Raw genomic sequence first — 17,930 nt, forward strand, 5'->3', positions numbered from 1 at the left:
TTACTGCTAACTTAATAGGTTTATCTGCTTTTAAATTGACTGCTGGTAAGGATTAGAATGCCAAACAAACAAAAAGGTGGCAAGAGAAGATAATTACAGTTTCATTTCAGTCACACCATGTGCTCATGATATGTGTTAGGCGTGGTAAAAAAAACTATGAAGACACAATTCCTGCCTTGAACTAAAACATGAGCTGCAGAAATTCTTCCATGTTTTTGAAATAAATCCATTCCCTGGGATGGACCCACACTCCTGTGAGTTTTTTGGTTGATTTCAGCAGAAGCAGTATTTGCTGTGTTCTTAGTGGGAAGAAGGTTGTTGAACCAACTCCTACCAGCATTTGAAAACAGTTCTGATACAAAGTTAAGACTAGCAGGACAGTTCTGTTATAAGGTGTTAACAAGATTGTTAAAATTTGAGCTCTTGCTCAAATGAGTTTTACTGTGGTTTATGATTTCAGAGAAGAGTTACACAGGAATTTGACATGACATGACAGGACATGACAGGAAGCACAGCAGCAACATCAGTGACTACTGAATATATGTACCTAAGAGTAAAGATTTTTCCATAAGAATGCAGATTTAAAAACTGAATCCCTTTCCTCACATCTTTAGGATTAGTTTTAAACCTTTTCTGGGCATCTGAGAACATTTATGTCTATTTTTTTCAGTCTTGCTTATCATGAGCTGCTTAGTCATAAGCATTGCTCCTGTTGAAGAGGAATGCTGTAGGGATAACATAATTTTCCCTGAAGAACCACGGGGAAGCTCGGACACCAGGTTCCCTCCATTCATCACCCTGCAGCACACTGGTAGGAGCAGTCTGTGGCCAGCTGCGGAGTTCCTTAATTTTCTGTTTCACTTTGCAAAGCCACATGATGCATGTCTATTGGAACAGCGCTGAGGGCTTGGCAATACAAGCAGCGTGGCAACACAAGTTTAATTTTCTTGCCCTTTGGTAAAAGTTAAGGCCCACCAGAACAAGAGGGGACTAAGCACTGAGACTTTTAGAGTATCTTTGAGCCCTCTTGGGAATTTGCACAGTCGCTGAACTTGGCTGTCAGTACGAGTGCCTGTCTAGGTGACAGCCTTTGGTTTTCCAAAAGTGTTCAGACAGCAGAGCTTTCCCTCGCTCGTTCTCACACCTTCTCCTGTTTCTGCCAGGTTTGCCGTGCTCGGGGCCTGACCCGTCGCTCCCGCCCCGAGCCCGCGGGGCTCCGTGAGGGCGGCCCGGGCGGGACCCGCCTCCGCGGCCGGCGGGGCGAGGCGGGGCCGGGCCGGGCCGCAGTGTCCGCCGGGGAGCAGCGGGGCTCGGATCGCCGCGGGCACGGCCGAGGTGCGGGCGCTGCGCGGGGGCGGCGGGGCCCGGGAGCCGAGCCCGCCCGGGTGCGGGAGGGCGGTGCGGGGAGCGCGGCGTGAGGGGCCGCGGGGCGGCCCGGGGAGGCGACATCTGCCGCGGGGCCGGGCCGGGAATGTGCAGCTGGATTGGGAGCGGAGCCTGCGGCCACACGGCCCTTGGAGAAGTCGCGGTTGAAACACGCACAAACAAGCGGCCTCCGTGGGCCCGTGGCTGCCCGCGGCCCTGGGACACGCGTGGCGGGGGCGGTGGGAGGGTCTGAGCCCGGCCGCTGCTCCGAGGCACACCATTATTATTACCATTATTATTGTTACTATTACCCATGTGCATCAGGCTGTTCGTAACCGTAATGAGCACATCCCTGAAAACTCCGTGCTGTTCTCGTACTTGGGGTTTGTTTTTGCAGTTTCTGCTGGCGCTGGAATCCCGGGTTTTTTGGTGCCCTTCCATTTTGTGCTGAAGGCAGGGCCTGGGCATGCCGGGAGCTCGGAGGGCAGCGAGGGGAGATGGAGAAATGTGGCCGAGCTCCCAAAGTGCTGCTGAACTGTGCCAATGACTTGGCATCATCCTTGGGTGCATTTTCAGCATAGCTTAGGGGGAAATGCTCTGAGGCCGTGGATTTACTTTGTTTTTGCTGTGTGGAACACTGTGTGCTTTTTGCTGTGATACAAAGTTAAGAGTCGCAGGACAGTTCTGTTGTGACTTTTTAACAAGATTGCTAAAATGAATGGGAACAGTTACTGTCCATTTCTGAGAGGAGCTGTCGCCAAGTCGCTGTTTATCTTGGGAACTGGACTGTGATGAGAGAGGAGGGAGAGTTACACTGAGTTAATTTCCCAGGGTCCACAGACCCTGTGCTGGGCCCAGTGACCCAAGCACTGTTTCAGAAAGGATAAAAGAGGGAGCAAAATCCCATCATCTCAGCAGGCAGGTCCGGGCAAGGCCAGCTTTGTTTTCACTGAGCAAACATCTGCTTACCTCCATCCTGCTCACTTCCTCACCGAGGACATGCCTTCAGAGCAAGTCTTCCATCGTGCTCCTTGCTCATCAAGTTCCCCTTGTTTGGCAATAGCTGACTGTGCTGAAAGCGAGATCAGAGGTTGCTAAAAGTGTAATCAAGTGAATATTAACATTTTTATTACTATTGTTAAGATTATATCACAGGAAGGGAGTTAGGTGTAACAAAAAAAAGTCATTTATTTCGGTCTCTAGTAAAGCTAAGACATCCTAGCTGTATGGATTCCTGGTCACTAAATGCATGGTTGAAGCACTTGGTGAGGCAAAAGCCTGGGTCTGTGCAGGGCAAAAATAAATGTGCACCTTTTTTTTCACCTTCATTCACTCCTCAGCACCTCTTAACTTTCTGGTGTTGATAAAAGGTACTGCCTCCACAGGATTGTGGATTTGGTATGGTCTCATTGGAAAGAGACTTCATTAGTTTAAACCTCCCATGATAAAAGCAGAAATAGTCCTCTCCTTTTTGTCATTACAACTTAATCTTTGCCTGTGAGTCATGCTAAAAGCAATTTTTAAGAACAAGGTCTCAAAGGGGAAAAATTGCTGTTCAACTCGGTTTGATCACAAGTTACTGCTGGGTAGGAAGATACTGGTTAGTTTGAAAGCTGAAGTGCAATTATAATTGTGTCATTTTACATACAAAAAAGGATAGGCAATACTAATTTTCCTCTTTACATTTCATAGTTCATAGTATTGTCACATACTCCTCCTATCCTGGTAACTGCTTAGGGAAATTTGCTAATTCAAATGAATTGGTCTAAAATTGGTCTAAATCCTTGTGTTATTTCAAAAGAGTACTAATTTCTGTGACTAAGTGTTGTTTCTGCAATTACATTAAATATTTTGGTAGTTTGTACTTTGACAGTTTAATAAGCACTTATAATGGAAGCAAAATATTATAATTTATCATCTTAAGGTATTATATTATGCTATTGTGAAAAAAAAAAAGAGTAGAAAATCGCTTAAAAAGAAACTTTCTTCGGTGGCAAAATCATGTTGTCATTGCAGTGATGTTAAAAAAAACCAAGGCTATTAACACAAGTTGTTGCCAGAACTTTGGATTGCATCGATGTTAGCTTTAACTAACTTTAATGTTTTTTAGAGGTCGTCAGTGAGAAGGGGAGAAATGGCCAAATCGACGCAGTTAATTGACAATGAAGTCTTCCGGGCTTACGCTACTTACACAGTCATTGTTCTTCTAAAGATGATGCTGATGAGTCTGATAACAGCGTACTTCAGGATCACAAGGAAGGTAATCTTTTGGAAATACTGGCTGGGAGAACAGACTGACATTTATATTGAAATACAGACATATCACAGCTATGTCTTTTCAGCTCCAAATACTGCTGCTGTTCATTTTCTTCCCTCCTCCCTGTTCTGGAGAGATTTTGGTATGGAAGGGCTTGACAGCTGGCTTGCAAGTAAAGCTGAGTTAATAGAAAAAAATAACAATTGATGATTTTTAGTGTATGCATAACAAAGAAGAAGACAAAGCTGTCAGTATAGAAACAAATTAGAAAAGATACATGAAAATTTTTGTAAGCTAACTATGTACATAAATAAATGTGTATACATACTTTATTAAATTTTTGTAAAACTTTTGCTAATTATATTGACACTAATTGTTTTGCACTGATGAATAAAATAAGTTATTGTAATGTAATTAATAACTTAAGGTCATGCTTTGTTAAGAGTATATAAGCTAGAGAACATACAGAATAAAAACTTTCTCTTCTTAGACCCTAATCATGTGTGTGTATGTCACATCCAGTTTAACAGTGACATTTTGGGTTTGGTGCTCTGCTGGTCTCAACTGGATGATGTTTTTACCCTAATTACGAGATAATTATGAGACTAAATAATACTTGCATTTGACTTACTCTACTCTTTTAAATAAGAGTTTTTCAAAACTGTAATTTCCATTGTCTTCTGCAGAAAGCTCATGCCCAGGGTACAAAATTTATAAAGCAACAAAAGTGTGATATGGAGCCATATTACACTGGTAACCAGCTGGTAGGGTCAGAAGAGGGGATAGATATTTATTTATCTATAGACCTTTCATTCAATAATTCAAAAGATTTTTGCATTCCCTAATTATTTTACCGGGTAGGTCACTATCTGAAAAGAAACTATTGTTTTTCTAGAGTGAGAAGCAGGCTGAAATTGTATTTTCAATTTTGAAAAAATCTGAAAACTTGAAAAACTTGAAAAATTTGAAAATATTTGTGGTTATTTGAAAATATTGTGGTTTGATATTTGTGCTAGATAAAAATATGAAAGATCCACTGAGGTTTACTGAAGAATGCAGAAGCTGCATCTACTTTAGAAGAAAGTGCTCATGGGAGATGTCTTGTGCTTGCCCTGTTCTTGGTCTTCTCTAGGCATCTTCCCATGCTCTCTGTAGGAAACACTTGGTCCTGGGCTGAAAGAGCCCTGAGTGGGCCTCATCTGGCTGTTTTTGTGAGATCTGCTTCTGCAAGATGGTCTGTGCTTCAAGATTTTGGTGCAGTCCTTTTGCTGAAATGCTGCTTTTTGCTTCTCCTTGTTGCAGGAGAACCCAGCTGAACTGCTCCAGGTGGATGCAGATGACAATAGGGCCTTCAGTAATTTGGAGGGCTTGGTTTCATTGTGTTAGTAATATTGCAAACAGAAAAAAATAGTAAAATAATTTTAATTTTCTATTAAATATAAAAAAGTCCTGAAAGAGAAAAACAGGAAAGGAGTGAAGCAAGAGAATGTAAAAATTGCTGGTGATACTGTTAACGCACCTCTAGAATTCTGAGGCTGAGGATATTTCACAAATAGGGATCTAGGCTGCCTTGGGAAGCAATCATTTAGTTCTCCTAAAATGAAAATATTTTCTGGACTTACATCTGCATAGCCTGAGCAGTCCACAGAATGCATTTGTTACTACATGTGTCAGCAGGGAGAAATCAACTGTACACTGAGTCTGCACTGCCTGAATGCAATGTTGTTTTCAAGTAGTGTCTTGCAGTATTTTGAGGTAATAATGGGTCATATCAGTGGAAGAATTTGTAGCTAAGAGGAAAGGGAGACACTTCCTTGGTCATAAATGAGAATAGGAATAGGGCTGTTGGATGCTATCTGCAGCAGGAAGGGATCCAAAGGCACTTTCAGATAATTTGTCAGGAACGGTGAAAAAGAGACTTGAGAGCTTCCACCTTGTAGGTGCCTGTGTTCTGTCAGCCTACTGTCTTTACTCCAGGCTTGTCCATCTCACAAGAAGGTTTTATCTAAATGCCTAAATTGCATTGCATAAATTTGTCAGCACACATGTACAGGCTGGGCTCAAAAAAAACAGTAATGCAGCAAACACTGTTTTATTCCCTGTGCTTTTAACTTCAGGTAAGTTAAGTGAGGTTATTGAGGCATTGGTAAAAAGAGTTACCTTTATAGCAAGCTGCTTTGACTGGATAAAACATTTTGGCTGTTATTGTCACTTATGTGCTTGTGTTTCAAATAGGCATTTGTCAACCCAGAAGATACAGCATCATTTGGAAAAGGGGACAGTGCTAAGAAATTCCTTAGGACTGATCCAGATGTTGAACGTGCACGCAGGTAATACACAGGAGCCTGAAAAAGTTGTTTTAAATAACAGAATAATATTAAATCAAGGAGTTAATTTCACCCCATTCTTTGTCAAGCTTGTGTGTGTTTCATGGTGCTTTATGAAGCAATCTAATACATTAATTAGTTTTAATGAATGAACCATTCCACGTGCAAATGGTCAGTGTGCATTTTCAAAACAATAAGCCTCTGTCTGGTTATAGTAGCTGACTCTTGGGTAGTGTCCTGTCTAAAGGACAGATAAAATATGACCATAAGTTGATGTAGCTCATGGCAAAATTTTTTGTTTCCAAAATCCTAAATTTTGGGATGCTGTTTGATACACCTGTGCTAACAAGGAAAACTTTAATTGAATGCCTTCCATGCTTCCTTGAGGAAGCTAAGTTTATTTTTATACCAAAAACTTGAATGTCAGTGAACTCTTCTCATTTAAAGCTCCATTAGGGAAAATCTTGAAAATGTATACCAGTGCTGTTTTAAGAACACTGCAGCCTTGCAAATAATGGCTGTTGTTTCACAAAGCATATTTCTGTATGCCTCTTATGGATTAAAATCTCAGAAAGAAGAGCCTAATCTAAGTGAGCTGTAAAGATGTTCTGCCCCTTCTTTTTCTGTCCCTGAGTTCAGAGAAGTTGTTGCTTAATTTAGTGGGTGTTACATAAAAGTGGAAACTTTTATGGTGAAGGGTAATTTCTTTCTCTTTGTAAATTGTAAGAGGCCAGCTAAGTTGAGAGTAACTTTATGACCCATTTAACTCAAATTCTTGTGGTAGAGAAATGACAACCACCTCAGTAATTTTCACAGAATTGATTTTTAAAACTAAATTTTCAAATCCTGTTCTGTAGAGTTTCTCGGACATCCCCAGACCTAGTAAGTAAGCTTGGTTCTAGTTACTATGTTGGTGTTGCAGCATCCACATTTTCCTCCCAACTGTGGTTCTTAGTGGAAGTTTAATGTATTTTCTTCTGCAAGCTTCATGGCAACAGATAATGCCACATAAATTTTCCATGGCTTCTCTTTTGTATAAGTGATTGGAATGTGTTCAGTTTATGGGGAAAAAAAGATTTTTTTTTTTTCAAGAAAAAAGATTACTTTCTTCAGAGTACTTTTATGGGGAGTGAGAATAAAAAAATGTGGAGGGCTGTGTTTCCTTGTAATTATAAATACATTCTAAAAACAGTTGCAAGACAGTGCCATGACCTGATTCCAGCTGGCTCTGAAATTTGACATCATTAGTAAGGGTTCGACATTGTTTCAATCAGTAAATTGGGCTGGAAGTATAATTTATCTAAAGAGGTGAAAGGAGCTGGGAAGGTTTAGGAAGGGGTGTGAAAGAACACTTCAAGATATGTGAGTTCAGTCTCAACACATTTTTAGCAAATTATGGTTTCAAAATTTCAAACATTTTTCAGCTATTTTAGTGCTCAAAGTGAAGGAAATGAACGAAAAGTGTAACTGTCACACCTGTTAGATGTTCAAAAATAACCTTCTTCAAGATGAGGAACTTCATGAACATTTGAGGAACATAGCGGCTCCTATGTAGGATATTTCATATTTTCTTTATGGACACCACAAACAGGATTTATGGGATTAGAATAGTCCATCTAGGCCATGAACTGTAATAGCTTTAGTCACAATCCTCCAGTTAATTGATGTTAATTGAGAGAGGCTCCAAGAAAACAGCTACCTCTTCCCTGACTTCGCATTCTTGCTCATCCAGGTGCACTCAAACACCTCGTGTAAGTCCTTACTATTACCAAGATCCTGGGGAAAAACTAGTTCATTTCATACAGAAGATCAGAAGCTTAAAAATGTGGGGTGCAGCAGGAGAGACCAGAGTGAAGTCAGGTGAACATGCCAAAATCGTTTCAGTAGCTGAATCAGGTCCCCTCTGCAGAGGAAGCCAAGAGTTGTTGAATAGTAGCATGCTCTGAAGGTGCTGAAAAATAATGAGGCTTGAAGTGGTTTATTCAACAAAACAGAACACCTTAAAATAACTTTGCTTCTTTCTCCAGAGGCCACCTGAATGACCTGGAAAACATTGTCCCATTTGTTGGCATTGGACTGCTGTATGCTCTGAGCGGCCCCGAGCTGTCCACGGCCCTGCTGCACTTCAGGATCTTTGCAGGGGCTAGGATCTTCCACACTTTGGCATACTTGATCCCTCTTCCCCAGCCTGGCAGAGGTTTGTCTTGGGCAGTTGGCTACTCAGTGACCTTCTCCATGGCCTACAAAGTCGTGAAGACAGTGTTGCTCCTGTAGCAGAGCTGTAGCTTCTGCGTCCCTTTTGACATTCCACACAAAGTTCCTGGCACTGTATCATGATGTCTTGGGTTAGCCAGTGAGTCTTCTGTGGTAACTGGAATTCTTCTTTTAAACAAAAGCTTTTTATTCCTGTTCAGAAGTGTTTCTTTTTTTGGAGGAAAAAAGAATCCTTCTCCCTGTATTCCCTGTGCATGGGTTGCACTGCCAAATACTAGGTTGGATGTTCCCTTAGCAATTTGTCAAGTGCTTACAATTCTAAACATGCCATGATGCTGTATTGATAGAGTGTTTGATAATTTTCTACAGATGCACTATTTTTGGCTGTAGCTCTGAAGTCTAAATCAATAAAGACAAGATTAAAAAAAAAGCCTGTTTGTATTTTTGTTTTCATTTGACTCTTCACACTGCAGCCAGCAAATAGCATGTCACTATGTATCAGGAAGAGATTCCAATCATACAGTTCTTTGAAGAGAGCTTACCTTAATAATAAGATATAACCAGTAATGCTAGTCTTGTTATAAAAAAAAATCTTTGATGAAAATGTTTGTATAATCTACTTTGGGATTAAAAAACCTAAAGTGTTGGAGCTCCATTTCTTTCAGTTGAGTAGATTAAAAAGAGAGAAAGTATTTGTGCTAAATGCTGTTTGGAGACACTGTTAAAAAGTTTTTAGTAATTATCTTTGCTGGAGTTCCTGCAAATGTAGGTTTTGTCACTAGATAAAGTGTAGACCCTTTGTAGAGTATTTTTTTTCATTTTTGAATAAATCCAGCATAAAGTGAGTGACACTTGCAAATGTAGCTATCAAGTAATCCAGATGTACATATATAATTAGTTTGTGTGTCACACTGTCATAAATATGTTTCTGATAGGAAGTTTTACTCTTTGCATGCATCTTTCTATGATGTGTTAATTTGAAATACATTCTTTAAAGACTTTTCCTTGGTTTCTTTTTGTTTGGTTGGTTATTTTGGGGCTCTTTAGTAGCTCTGGTTTCAATAATAGCAGGAGATTTCAAGTGACCCAGAAAGATCTTGTAGTGTGCTGCTCATTGAGAAGTTTTAAAAGGCAGAAGCCAGGGCACAACATGTTTGGTTTCCTTTCCTACCCCAGAAGCTGTGCCCCTAAGGAATGGCCCAGAGAGGAGGTGGAGAGTTCTCACTGCTGCTTCCACATGTCAAAGATTTTGTTCTTTTTACATGGGAGCAGTAATTGTAGTACTGCAAAAAATAACACTGGAGGGCTTTCCTACCTACCCACAGTTGTGAGATGGAGGTTGGTGCAGTGTTAGCCTGCAGCTCAGAAGGGGGCAGGAGGAATGGGGGAGAATTCAGAGAGACTGGTTTGATCCAAAGAAAGGATTTTTATTGCAATTTAGGTGTAGTGTTGAATCATGTCTTCTAAAGAGGAGAAGGTGGAACTTGAAATCAAGAAGTTAACACTGATTTACCAAAAGTTAAATCTAACTAATGAGTAAAATAACAAAGAGCTGGATCCTCTAGAAGGATGGGAGGAGATGATGAATTAAAGTTGAACCTTGGGGTGCTTCAATGGCTGCCATGGCAGAGTAGCACACATCAGCACTCTGGGTTAGCAGAGGCTCCAACAGGAAACGTGGGCTTTTTTATTTCTTCTCACACCTTTCTCCACCACTTCCAACCTGTGCTGTTTTCTTCCTGTTCCTTCTTCCTCTGCTAGGTTTGATGGGATCTTGAGAGCAGCTGCCTTGGATGGTATCACTGTGACAGAGGCCAGCAGCTCCTCTGGTTGGAGAAGGGGCAGTGATGGAGGGTGAAGGAGCAAGGCTGCAGCCTGGAGCTGTGTCCCAAACCAGTCATGCTCACAGTCAGCCTGGCAGCTCTCATCAGTCTGTGGCTACTCTTATATCATGATATAATGTGGATTCCTTATACCATCACAACAGCATCTAAAACTCTTCCCTCGCTACATGGCTTGCCTCTTCCTCCCAGCTGTGTGTCTGTGCATCCATTTCAAACAAAGGGAATGTAGCCACTGTGCAGAGGGCCCTGATTGAAATTCAGCAGCAGAGCAAGTCCTCTCCTTCAACATGGAAAAGGCTCTTCAGACAAGCCCGGTTGTCAATGCCAGGCATATGCAGGAGCAGCATTCTCAGCTCCTTTTGCATCAAGCTTCTGTACAGAAATCTCATTCCTGGAGACTCTTTAATTTTGTGATCTTACATTTGAAACAAAACTGGTTTTAAATCCCTTCCATTTGCTCAGTGGTTGCAAAGCTCAGAACGTACACTCGTATGTGCTGAGAAGTAGAAAAGATAACTGGAAACCCTTAGAAATACCTAGAGTGATTCAATATTATTCTGTGTTTCTCTTGCATTTATTTTAAACCTATATTTTATTTTCCTTTGCTCCCACAAATACCATCTGTGCATCTGGGCGGGGTACGTGCTCAATCTGGGAAATGTGCCTTACCAGATTCCATCAAATGCCGACTGCCAGCTCCACAAAAACTCTGTTGGAGTTGGTCCTTGTCACACAGCTCTTGCATTTCTCTGCTCCCTGTCCTGTAGAGGTGCACTGTGCCTGTTGGACAGCTGTAAATTTTGATGGGTTGGTGTATTTCAGGGGAGCTAGCAAAGGGTGTGTTAGTTGAATTTATTGCTCGGCTAAACTGAATTTTAACCTTTTAAAACATGCACGTGGGTTTCAGCCTGCTAGTATTATCAGGTTCTCTTGCAAAATCATGAAATGAAGTAACCTGTAACTGATGAAACAACTGACTGTTATCAGCAGGTGTGCTCCCTTTGACCTGGTGAAAGTACGGAATGGGCTGCTCCATGGGAGCCATGGAAAAAGAGGACAAACCATCAGCTTCCATGCTTCATTTCTGTTTATTATGCCCATTATTCCCACCACCAGTCTTGGGCAACTGGAGAAACTACAGGGTTTCTTTTATCTTCTCATTATTCCTGGCATTTTGTGTTCTTCTCCCAGGGATGTTGTGTATCTTTGAAGTGGCTCTTAACAGTTGGCCATGAAGCACCTCAAAATGCCAGCTGACATAACCTGGTTAGCTGAGTTCCTCTCTGAGGGAATTTCATGGGCTGCTTTGTTTTCAGAAGTGTGAACCTGAGCAATTCCTCCATTTAGTTTTTGTTTGTGTGGGTAACTGCTTAAAAGCCTTTGGGCAAAATGACTTTGTGGTGGTTTTCCTGGCTGCAGACACATGCACTGAAGGCACTGAATTGTTGGGAGAGATGATGACTGGTGAAGAGCCCTGAGCTAGGACTTGCTGTTTGATCATGACTTTTTGTCCTGTCACAGTGAAGAATGTGTTTAAAACTATAAATGATACATTAAACATTTCCTGGAATTTTCAGACACGAGTGTGTGTCTGAGCTTCACCGCCTTCAAGGTATTTATTTCAAGAAGCTGGGTCACTGCTTCTGTAAGTGATAGAATTGCTTGTCATCAAAATACAGAAAAGAAAAGCCTGAGCTCTTAACTCAAATCACTTTGGGGTTTGGAAAAATTCTATTTACCTGAAGCCAATTATTGCTTAGCTGTGTCTATTCCTAGTTCTTTACAGAAACAAATTCAATCTAGATTTTTCATGGGAAATGCTTGTAATGTATATTTTTTCTAAGAGCAAAAAATAAAAAGCAGAACTTTTAGAATACTGTTTTTAAAGTGTTGCCTGTCATTATTCAAACTAATGGAGTTTTCATTTCAAGGTTGAAGATTAAGAAGAACTTTTCTCTTTTCCAAATGTTCCGCCAACTGAGATGGCACCAAGTGTTCTCTGAAAGGTTCTATTGACATGTGTTAAAATACTCTCATGATTAAATATCTCTGGCTGCTGGACACTTAGAAATCAAATACCTCTTTGTGATTCACTCTAGATGATAGTCAGGCTTCCAAATCTTGGTCAGTGACTCCCACTCATAGATTCTGAAGGCTAAAATAGATCATTAGCTCCTTCAGCCTGACCTCTAGTGGAAAAGAGGCCATGGAATGGCTGCCCTTGTGCTGAGGGTAGTTCACTCACAGCAGGACTTCAGAAAGGTGGGTGATCCTCATTCAGAGGCTTTGGAACACAGGCATTGATTCACTCTTTCTGTGACATTGGTTCTCTCTGGTGTGCATGTACACTAAATTTAGGCTTTAAACAAAAGATAGTTTGTTTTTGTTGACTTTGTTTGTTGTTTTTGTGGGTTTTTTTTGTGTTTTGGTTTTTGGTTTTTTTAATCAAGGCAGCTCTTATTGCATAATTGCAGTGCAAGGTGGAATATGAAATATTTTAATAATGGATTTTCCTCCTACAAAGCACTCTGCTCCAATTTAGCAGTACCATATAATCTCCACAACTGAGTGCTTTTACCAGGTGTAAATGTAAGGCTTTTACTCTCTGCTGGTAGGCCCTGGTGAGCATCACCACTGACAGCATCATTCTTTTATTTTTTATTCTCATATGTGGGAGAACTTGGAGGGAGCTTAAGAAGAGGAAGTTCCAAGGAACCTGTCTTTTTACTACCAAAAAAAAAAAGAGACAAAAAGAAGACTGTCTCATGGGTACTGCTTGTCCAGTGAGGGAGAATAAATTCAGAAGGTAGTGTCAGTCTTGTAGAAAAAAGGAGGAGAAAAAGGAAAAGAGAGAACTGAAAGGATGGCTTAGAGCAGCATCAAGGAACAAACTGGATATGGTAAGAGAGGCAGGTGTTTTTCTGCTTTATAAAATTGCTTTACTATCCCTTTAAAACAAATTCATTTTTAAGAATTTTTTTTTGTGTATCCAGTCATTAAATATCTGCAAAGAGGATTATAAATACCTCAGATCAGGATGGAGAAGACCCATGTGTAGCTAATTCTGTTTAATCAGTTGCCTTAAGGCACCTGTGGTGCACAGACCACTGCAGTGGGACATGGCTCTTGACATTGTGTGACTAAAAAAGTGCCTCCAAAATAACATCACACCTGCAAGAGGGAAAGGATGATTATTTCCTTTTTGCCTGGAAAGTCTTATATGGCACCTGCTTTCAAATTTACATCAAACAATTCCTTTTCACTGCAATGCTTTCATGGAAACCAGAAAGGACCTTCCAGAAGGGTGAGTCTGGGAACTGGGCAGAAAGGTGTCAGCTCTGGAGGTTGTTCCACATTTCTTGGAAGAATTTCTGAGCTTCATCTCTTTAACCCTCCCTGTGGGAGCTGTAGGGATTAGTGCATGTGGAATTGCTGCAGAAGTGCTCAAGGTAGGTTTAAAATTCCTAATCTCTAAGTATCTATGAGACCTAAATAATTGCTATAAAGGCAGAACTTAATCTGCTTCCTCTTCTGATAGAAAGTGACACTAAAACCTCAATTTTCCTTAAAGAGCCTGCAGTTATGCTCTAAGTGTGCATGACTGCCTCATTTATTTAATACTGGCAACGATACAGTGGAAAGTTGTTTACTGTGGGATTTTCACATCAAACCAGGTGTGGTCCATCTCTTTCTCAGAGAGCAGGGCTGGCAGCACCCATACTCATCATCTGAGAGTTCCTTCTGTACTCTTGAAGGGTGTTTTCACAGGAATCAGGTTGTTGTGAACACTCTGGTGCTGAAGTTAGTCAGGACCATGTAGCTCATGGGGTTTTGTTGTCTCTCCAGCTATTTGGAGTTTGCTGTTGATCTCTCCTTGTCTTCAGCTGGACAGGGTTCCAGTGCTGCTGCCCTGCCTCATTAGCTGACAGATGGCTTATTCCACTAATTCTGCATGAGTACTCCATGGTGATTAGAATGACATGTTCACTGTTAATATAAGTGACAAACACTAAATTCTATCACTGGCTCATTGGGTGAGCGTTCAGAAGTTTTGTCAGGCTGAAACTGATTTTGATGCTCAGCCCTTGGGTGGAGTTTGATGTACCTATTTCAAGGTAAATGAAATTAGTTCTGCAGGTCCTCTTGGTTTTCCTGGGGATTATTTTGCTAGTGAAAGCCAGGCTACTGTTTCCTTATTTGAATCTGGGGTTCAGTGGCAGCATTGTTTGATGATGGCACTTTCATTTAGACTCAGTTCATTCAGAGGAATCCAACATTCTTCAAACAAATCCGACTCACAGTTATTCCCACTGTAAGTGGCAACGTGTTAGAAAAAGAATAAAATAGCCAGATTTTTCTTTCCTGTTTTTTCAGTCTTCCCTTCAAGCTTTACTCATTCCTGATGAGAAACCAGCAGTTACCTCAGATCCATGGGCATGGCAGTAGGTTTTTCTTCCCTCTCCTCATTCTTAATTTTGTCCATGGTACCACTAGATGTCCCTCTTTGGCTTTTTTTATTAGATTTCAGGACTCGACCCGTGAAGACTAAAGTAGCTATGCTCTGCATCTCTGGCAGATTAAGTTGTAAGGAGAAAATATTTTGCTAGATTTAAAGAAGACATTTATAATAGATATTAAGACAAAAGAGTGTCTCTGTACAGTAAACTTGCACTAAATAAACTTTATGGAAAAAGTGACCTTTGTGAAAAGAGAATATGTAACCTGTGGCTGAAACATTAGAATGTTTTGTATTGTTTTGGTTTTTGAAATTAACAAGGCACCAGGTAACTGCTACATCTGAATTCTTCTACCGAGGTTCCTAGAGAAGGATGCAATTTTTATTTTAATTGCCCGCTATTGTTTTTGATAGGTAAACACATTTTACAATTTGTATTTAGCAGCAGAGTAAAATGAATGGGACTAAAGCTGTTCAAAAACTTGAAGTGAGTAAAAAAGCAGAAATAAACCCCAGAAGCTGTGTCTGTCTGCCACAATATCCAGGAGAGACTCAGCACAACAGTTTACTTCATATTACCTTGATAGTTACAAAATTCAACTTGGGAATTTAAAGGTGCTGTAAAAAATGTTGCTTGTGTTTGAAAAAACTGGGATGCCCTATAAAGCAATGTGTGCACAGCAGATTTACTTGTCACACAAAATGCCAGGGAAGTGGTGGGGGGCATCTTTGAGTGATCCACTTGGCACAGAGGTGGAGTACAGTGTCAGCATAATGAATAGGAGCTTGCCTGGTGGATGGAAAATATTTTAAATTGAGTTTTTATTTAATGGATTTGAACTTTTCATGCCCAATTACCTTTTTGCTGAAAGAGAACAATAATAATAATAATAATAATAAAGTGCAAAGGTTCAGTTTCATTCTAGAAATGGGGAAATGGGCTTGGAGAGCTGTCAAAAGGCACAGTTAGATCTCAGGAGCATGGAGCAAGGTAGCTAATGCTCTGGAGTGAATGCCCATCAACTCCTTTTGTGGCTTTGTGTCCTTGTCAATGGTAATGTGGCAGAGTGGGATGAGTGTACTGGGACAGATGGCAACAAAGAGTTGGTTAAGGTCAGAGAATAATGTCCTTGCAAAGGGGTTTATATTATTTCTTTAGTTTGTCCAGTTAAGTCTTGTAGGTGCATGAATTATGGAGGAAACCACCCTCCAAAACAAGCTAGCAGGATTTAGGGAAACTGTTCCAGGAAATGCATAAATAAATCCTTCCTGCAGGAACCTGAATCCATCCTATAGCAGGAATGGAAGAAGGACCAAGTAAAGCAGCAATCCTGTGAAATTCTCCAGGTCTATTCCTTCTGAAATAACAGCCAGTTCTCAGTGAACTTCCATTGTAGGAATATTTAACTTCAGGTTAGTCCTGCAGTGTTCAAGTGCACTAAATACAAGTGTACTTTTCTGAGTGTGTGTGATGACAGAGGACACTGTATGTAAATGATGCAGTTCTCATTGCTGTGATAGCTGGATACAAGGTATTGACTACAGACCTAATTCAGCAGCCAGGGAAATGAGCAGAACTGTTCCCACTGACTCTCACAGGCTTTGTACCCAGACAAATACTCTCTATCATGTTCCATTCCTTGAAGTATGTGCAGAATACAGCCTGCACTAAAATATTTACTGCCAGCAGCAGTGTCCAAAGAAAATATTGTATTCTGTAAAATTTCAGAGGAAAAAAGCTAGATGCCACCCAACTTCAGCTTTACCTCTGCTGTAACCACTCCTAGAAGTGGCTGCTCCATTGTTTACATATTCTTGATCCCAGCAAGAGCTTTATTGATGCTTGGCCTTTGACTTGGCATTACTGATGGCTCATATGGTGCAATGCTCAGCAGGGGACACGAGAGAGCACCACTTTAAAATAGACCCTGCTGGCCATGTGGTGCTGTTTTTGTTCTGAGCGCTGCTAAAAGGGCCACTGTCAACTTGAAATCTGGTCAATTAAAAACAAACAGGCTAAGAGGACATGTCCCCAAGTCCTTTCTCCAGTTTCTAGGGGATTGCAATCGAGAGTATCTTGTTTTCCTCATTCTTGTTTTTTTTTCTGTGCTTGTGTGAAAGCAAAAAGCTTCACTGACTGGAAAGGAAAGAGTGGATGTGACCAAACCCAAGGCACACAGAGTAAATAATCCACATTTGCTTTGTGGATTTCACAGTGTTGGAATAAAAGGTGTTTTTCCTTTAGCTCTTTCAGTTGTTAAAAATTTTTGTGTGAAAATTTGCATGGAATGAACTCAGCTGTAGGACAGACAAACTGAGTGTATCTTAAGGCAACTTCTAAAACCAGTAAGAAACTGAACACAGTTTGTTAGAACTGAATGAACATTTCAAACACAGTTTTTGAAAAAATTACTTTAAAAAAGTCATTAAATTTCTCTGATTTAAGAAATCAAAATATTTTCTTTTGTAAAACATGATGTTTTAACATTTTTACAATGGATGGATTTTGCAACACAACCTGTGGACAGAGCATGTCACATCCCATATCAGACCAGGGGTATCAATGCAGAAGATAGCAACTACTCAGTCATACACTGAGAGCACTGTGACACAGCTGAAATAATTTTTCAACTGCTAATTTATCTGCTGTTTCTCTTCAAAACAGAGGAGGGAGAAAATTCATTCTCAAACTTGAAGTATTAAGGCGAGACTAGCAAACAGAGCAGAGAGTGATCTGAGATTCTCATATTCTCCAAGGTGTGGGCAACACAAAGTCCACTGCAGCCCTGGCAGAAGAGCTTGATGGAGTGGTTAATGATGCAATACTTTTTTTAGTAATGTGTCTCATTTGGACACCACAGCACATCCTGTTTGTATTTCATCTGCTTTCCCTGGTATTTTATCTATGTCCACCGTGCTTGCATTTTGACCCAAGGGACTTTTATTTTAATCATTTGCTCTTCCTACCTGAACTTTCTTCTACATACTTAATATTACTTTACTTGGGACTTGAACATATGGAACAGATATTTTTAATTCTCACAGTTAACGCTTGACTGCTTAAAAGATATATTTTTCTACTTTCAAAGAAAGCATTTAAAATCTCCTATATTATACTTGCTACCTAGAAAAATGAGTGCTGACCAGGAATGCATGCAAAGTGAAACCTGTTTGATTTTTTTTTTTTCCTTTTTTTTTTCCCCTGGCAGGACAATAACTGACTTTAGTGAATGAAGAAATTTTAGTCAGTGGGTTCTTGAAGCTCCTTTGCATGGAGATGTTTTATGTAGTCATATTGGGGAGGTTCCAAATGCTGGCTGATATGTTTTATTAGCAGGACCTCGATGCTGTGAGAATCAGGTTACAGGCAGCTCTGACCAAGAGTAGCAGTTACTTGCTCCTGCTCATACAACCTCAAAGTTTTATCACTGCAGCACCAAAAGGCCTGTGCTCTATCCCAATTTTAT

At 40.6% G+C, this 17,930-nt stretch overlaps 1 protein-coding gene across 1 annotated transcript; it reads left to right on the forward strand.

Moving 5' to 3' along the window:
- The first annotated feature begins 1,168 nt into the window (after positions 1 to 1,168).
- On the forward strand, positions 1,169 to 8,593 carry MGST1 (microsomal glutathione S-transferase 1). The gene is made up of 4 exons (XM_030238276.2): positions 1,169 to 1,335; positions 3,476 to 3,625; positions 5,858 to 5,952; positions 7,977 to 8,593. Exons 2-4 carry the CDS (start codon positions 3,500 to 3,502, stop codon positions 8,221 to 8,223), a joined length of 468 nt encoding a protein of 155 aa, XP_030094136.1. The 5' UTR covers positions 1,169 to 1,335; positions 3,476 to 3,499; the 3' UTR covers positions 8,224 to 8,593.
- Positions 8,594 to 17,930: the final 9,337 nt, after the last annotated feature.

This window comes from Serinus canaria, chromosome 1A, assembly GCF_022539315.1.
Source record: "Serinus canaria isolate serCan28SL12 chromosome 1A, serCan2020, whole genome shotgun sequence".
Classification (NCBI taxonomy): Eukaryota; Metazoa; Chordata; class Aves; order Passeriformes; family Fringillidae; genus Serinus; species Serinus canaria.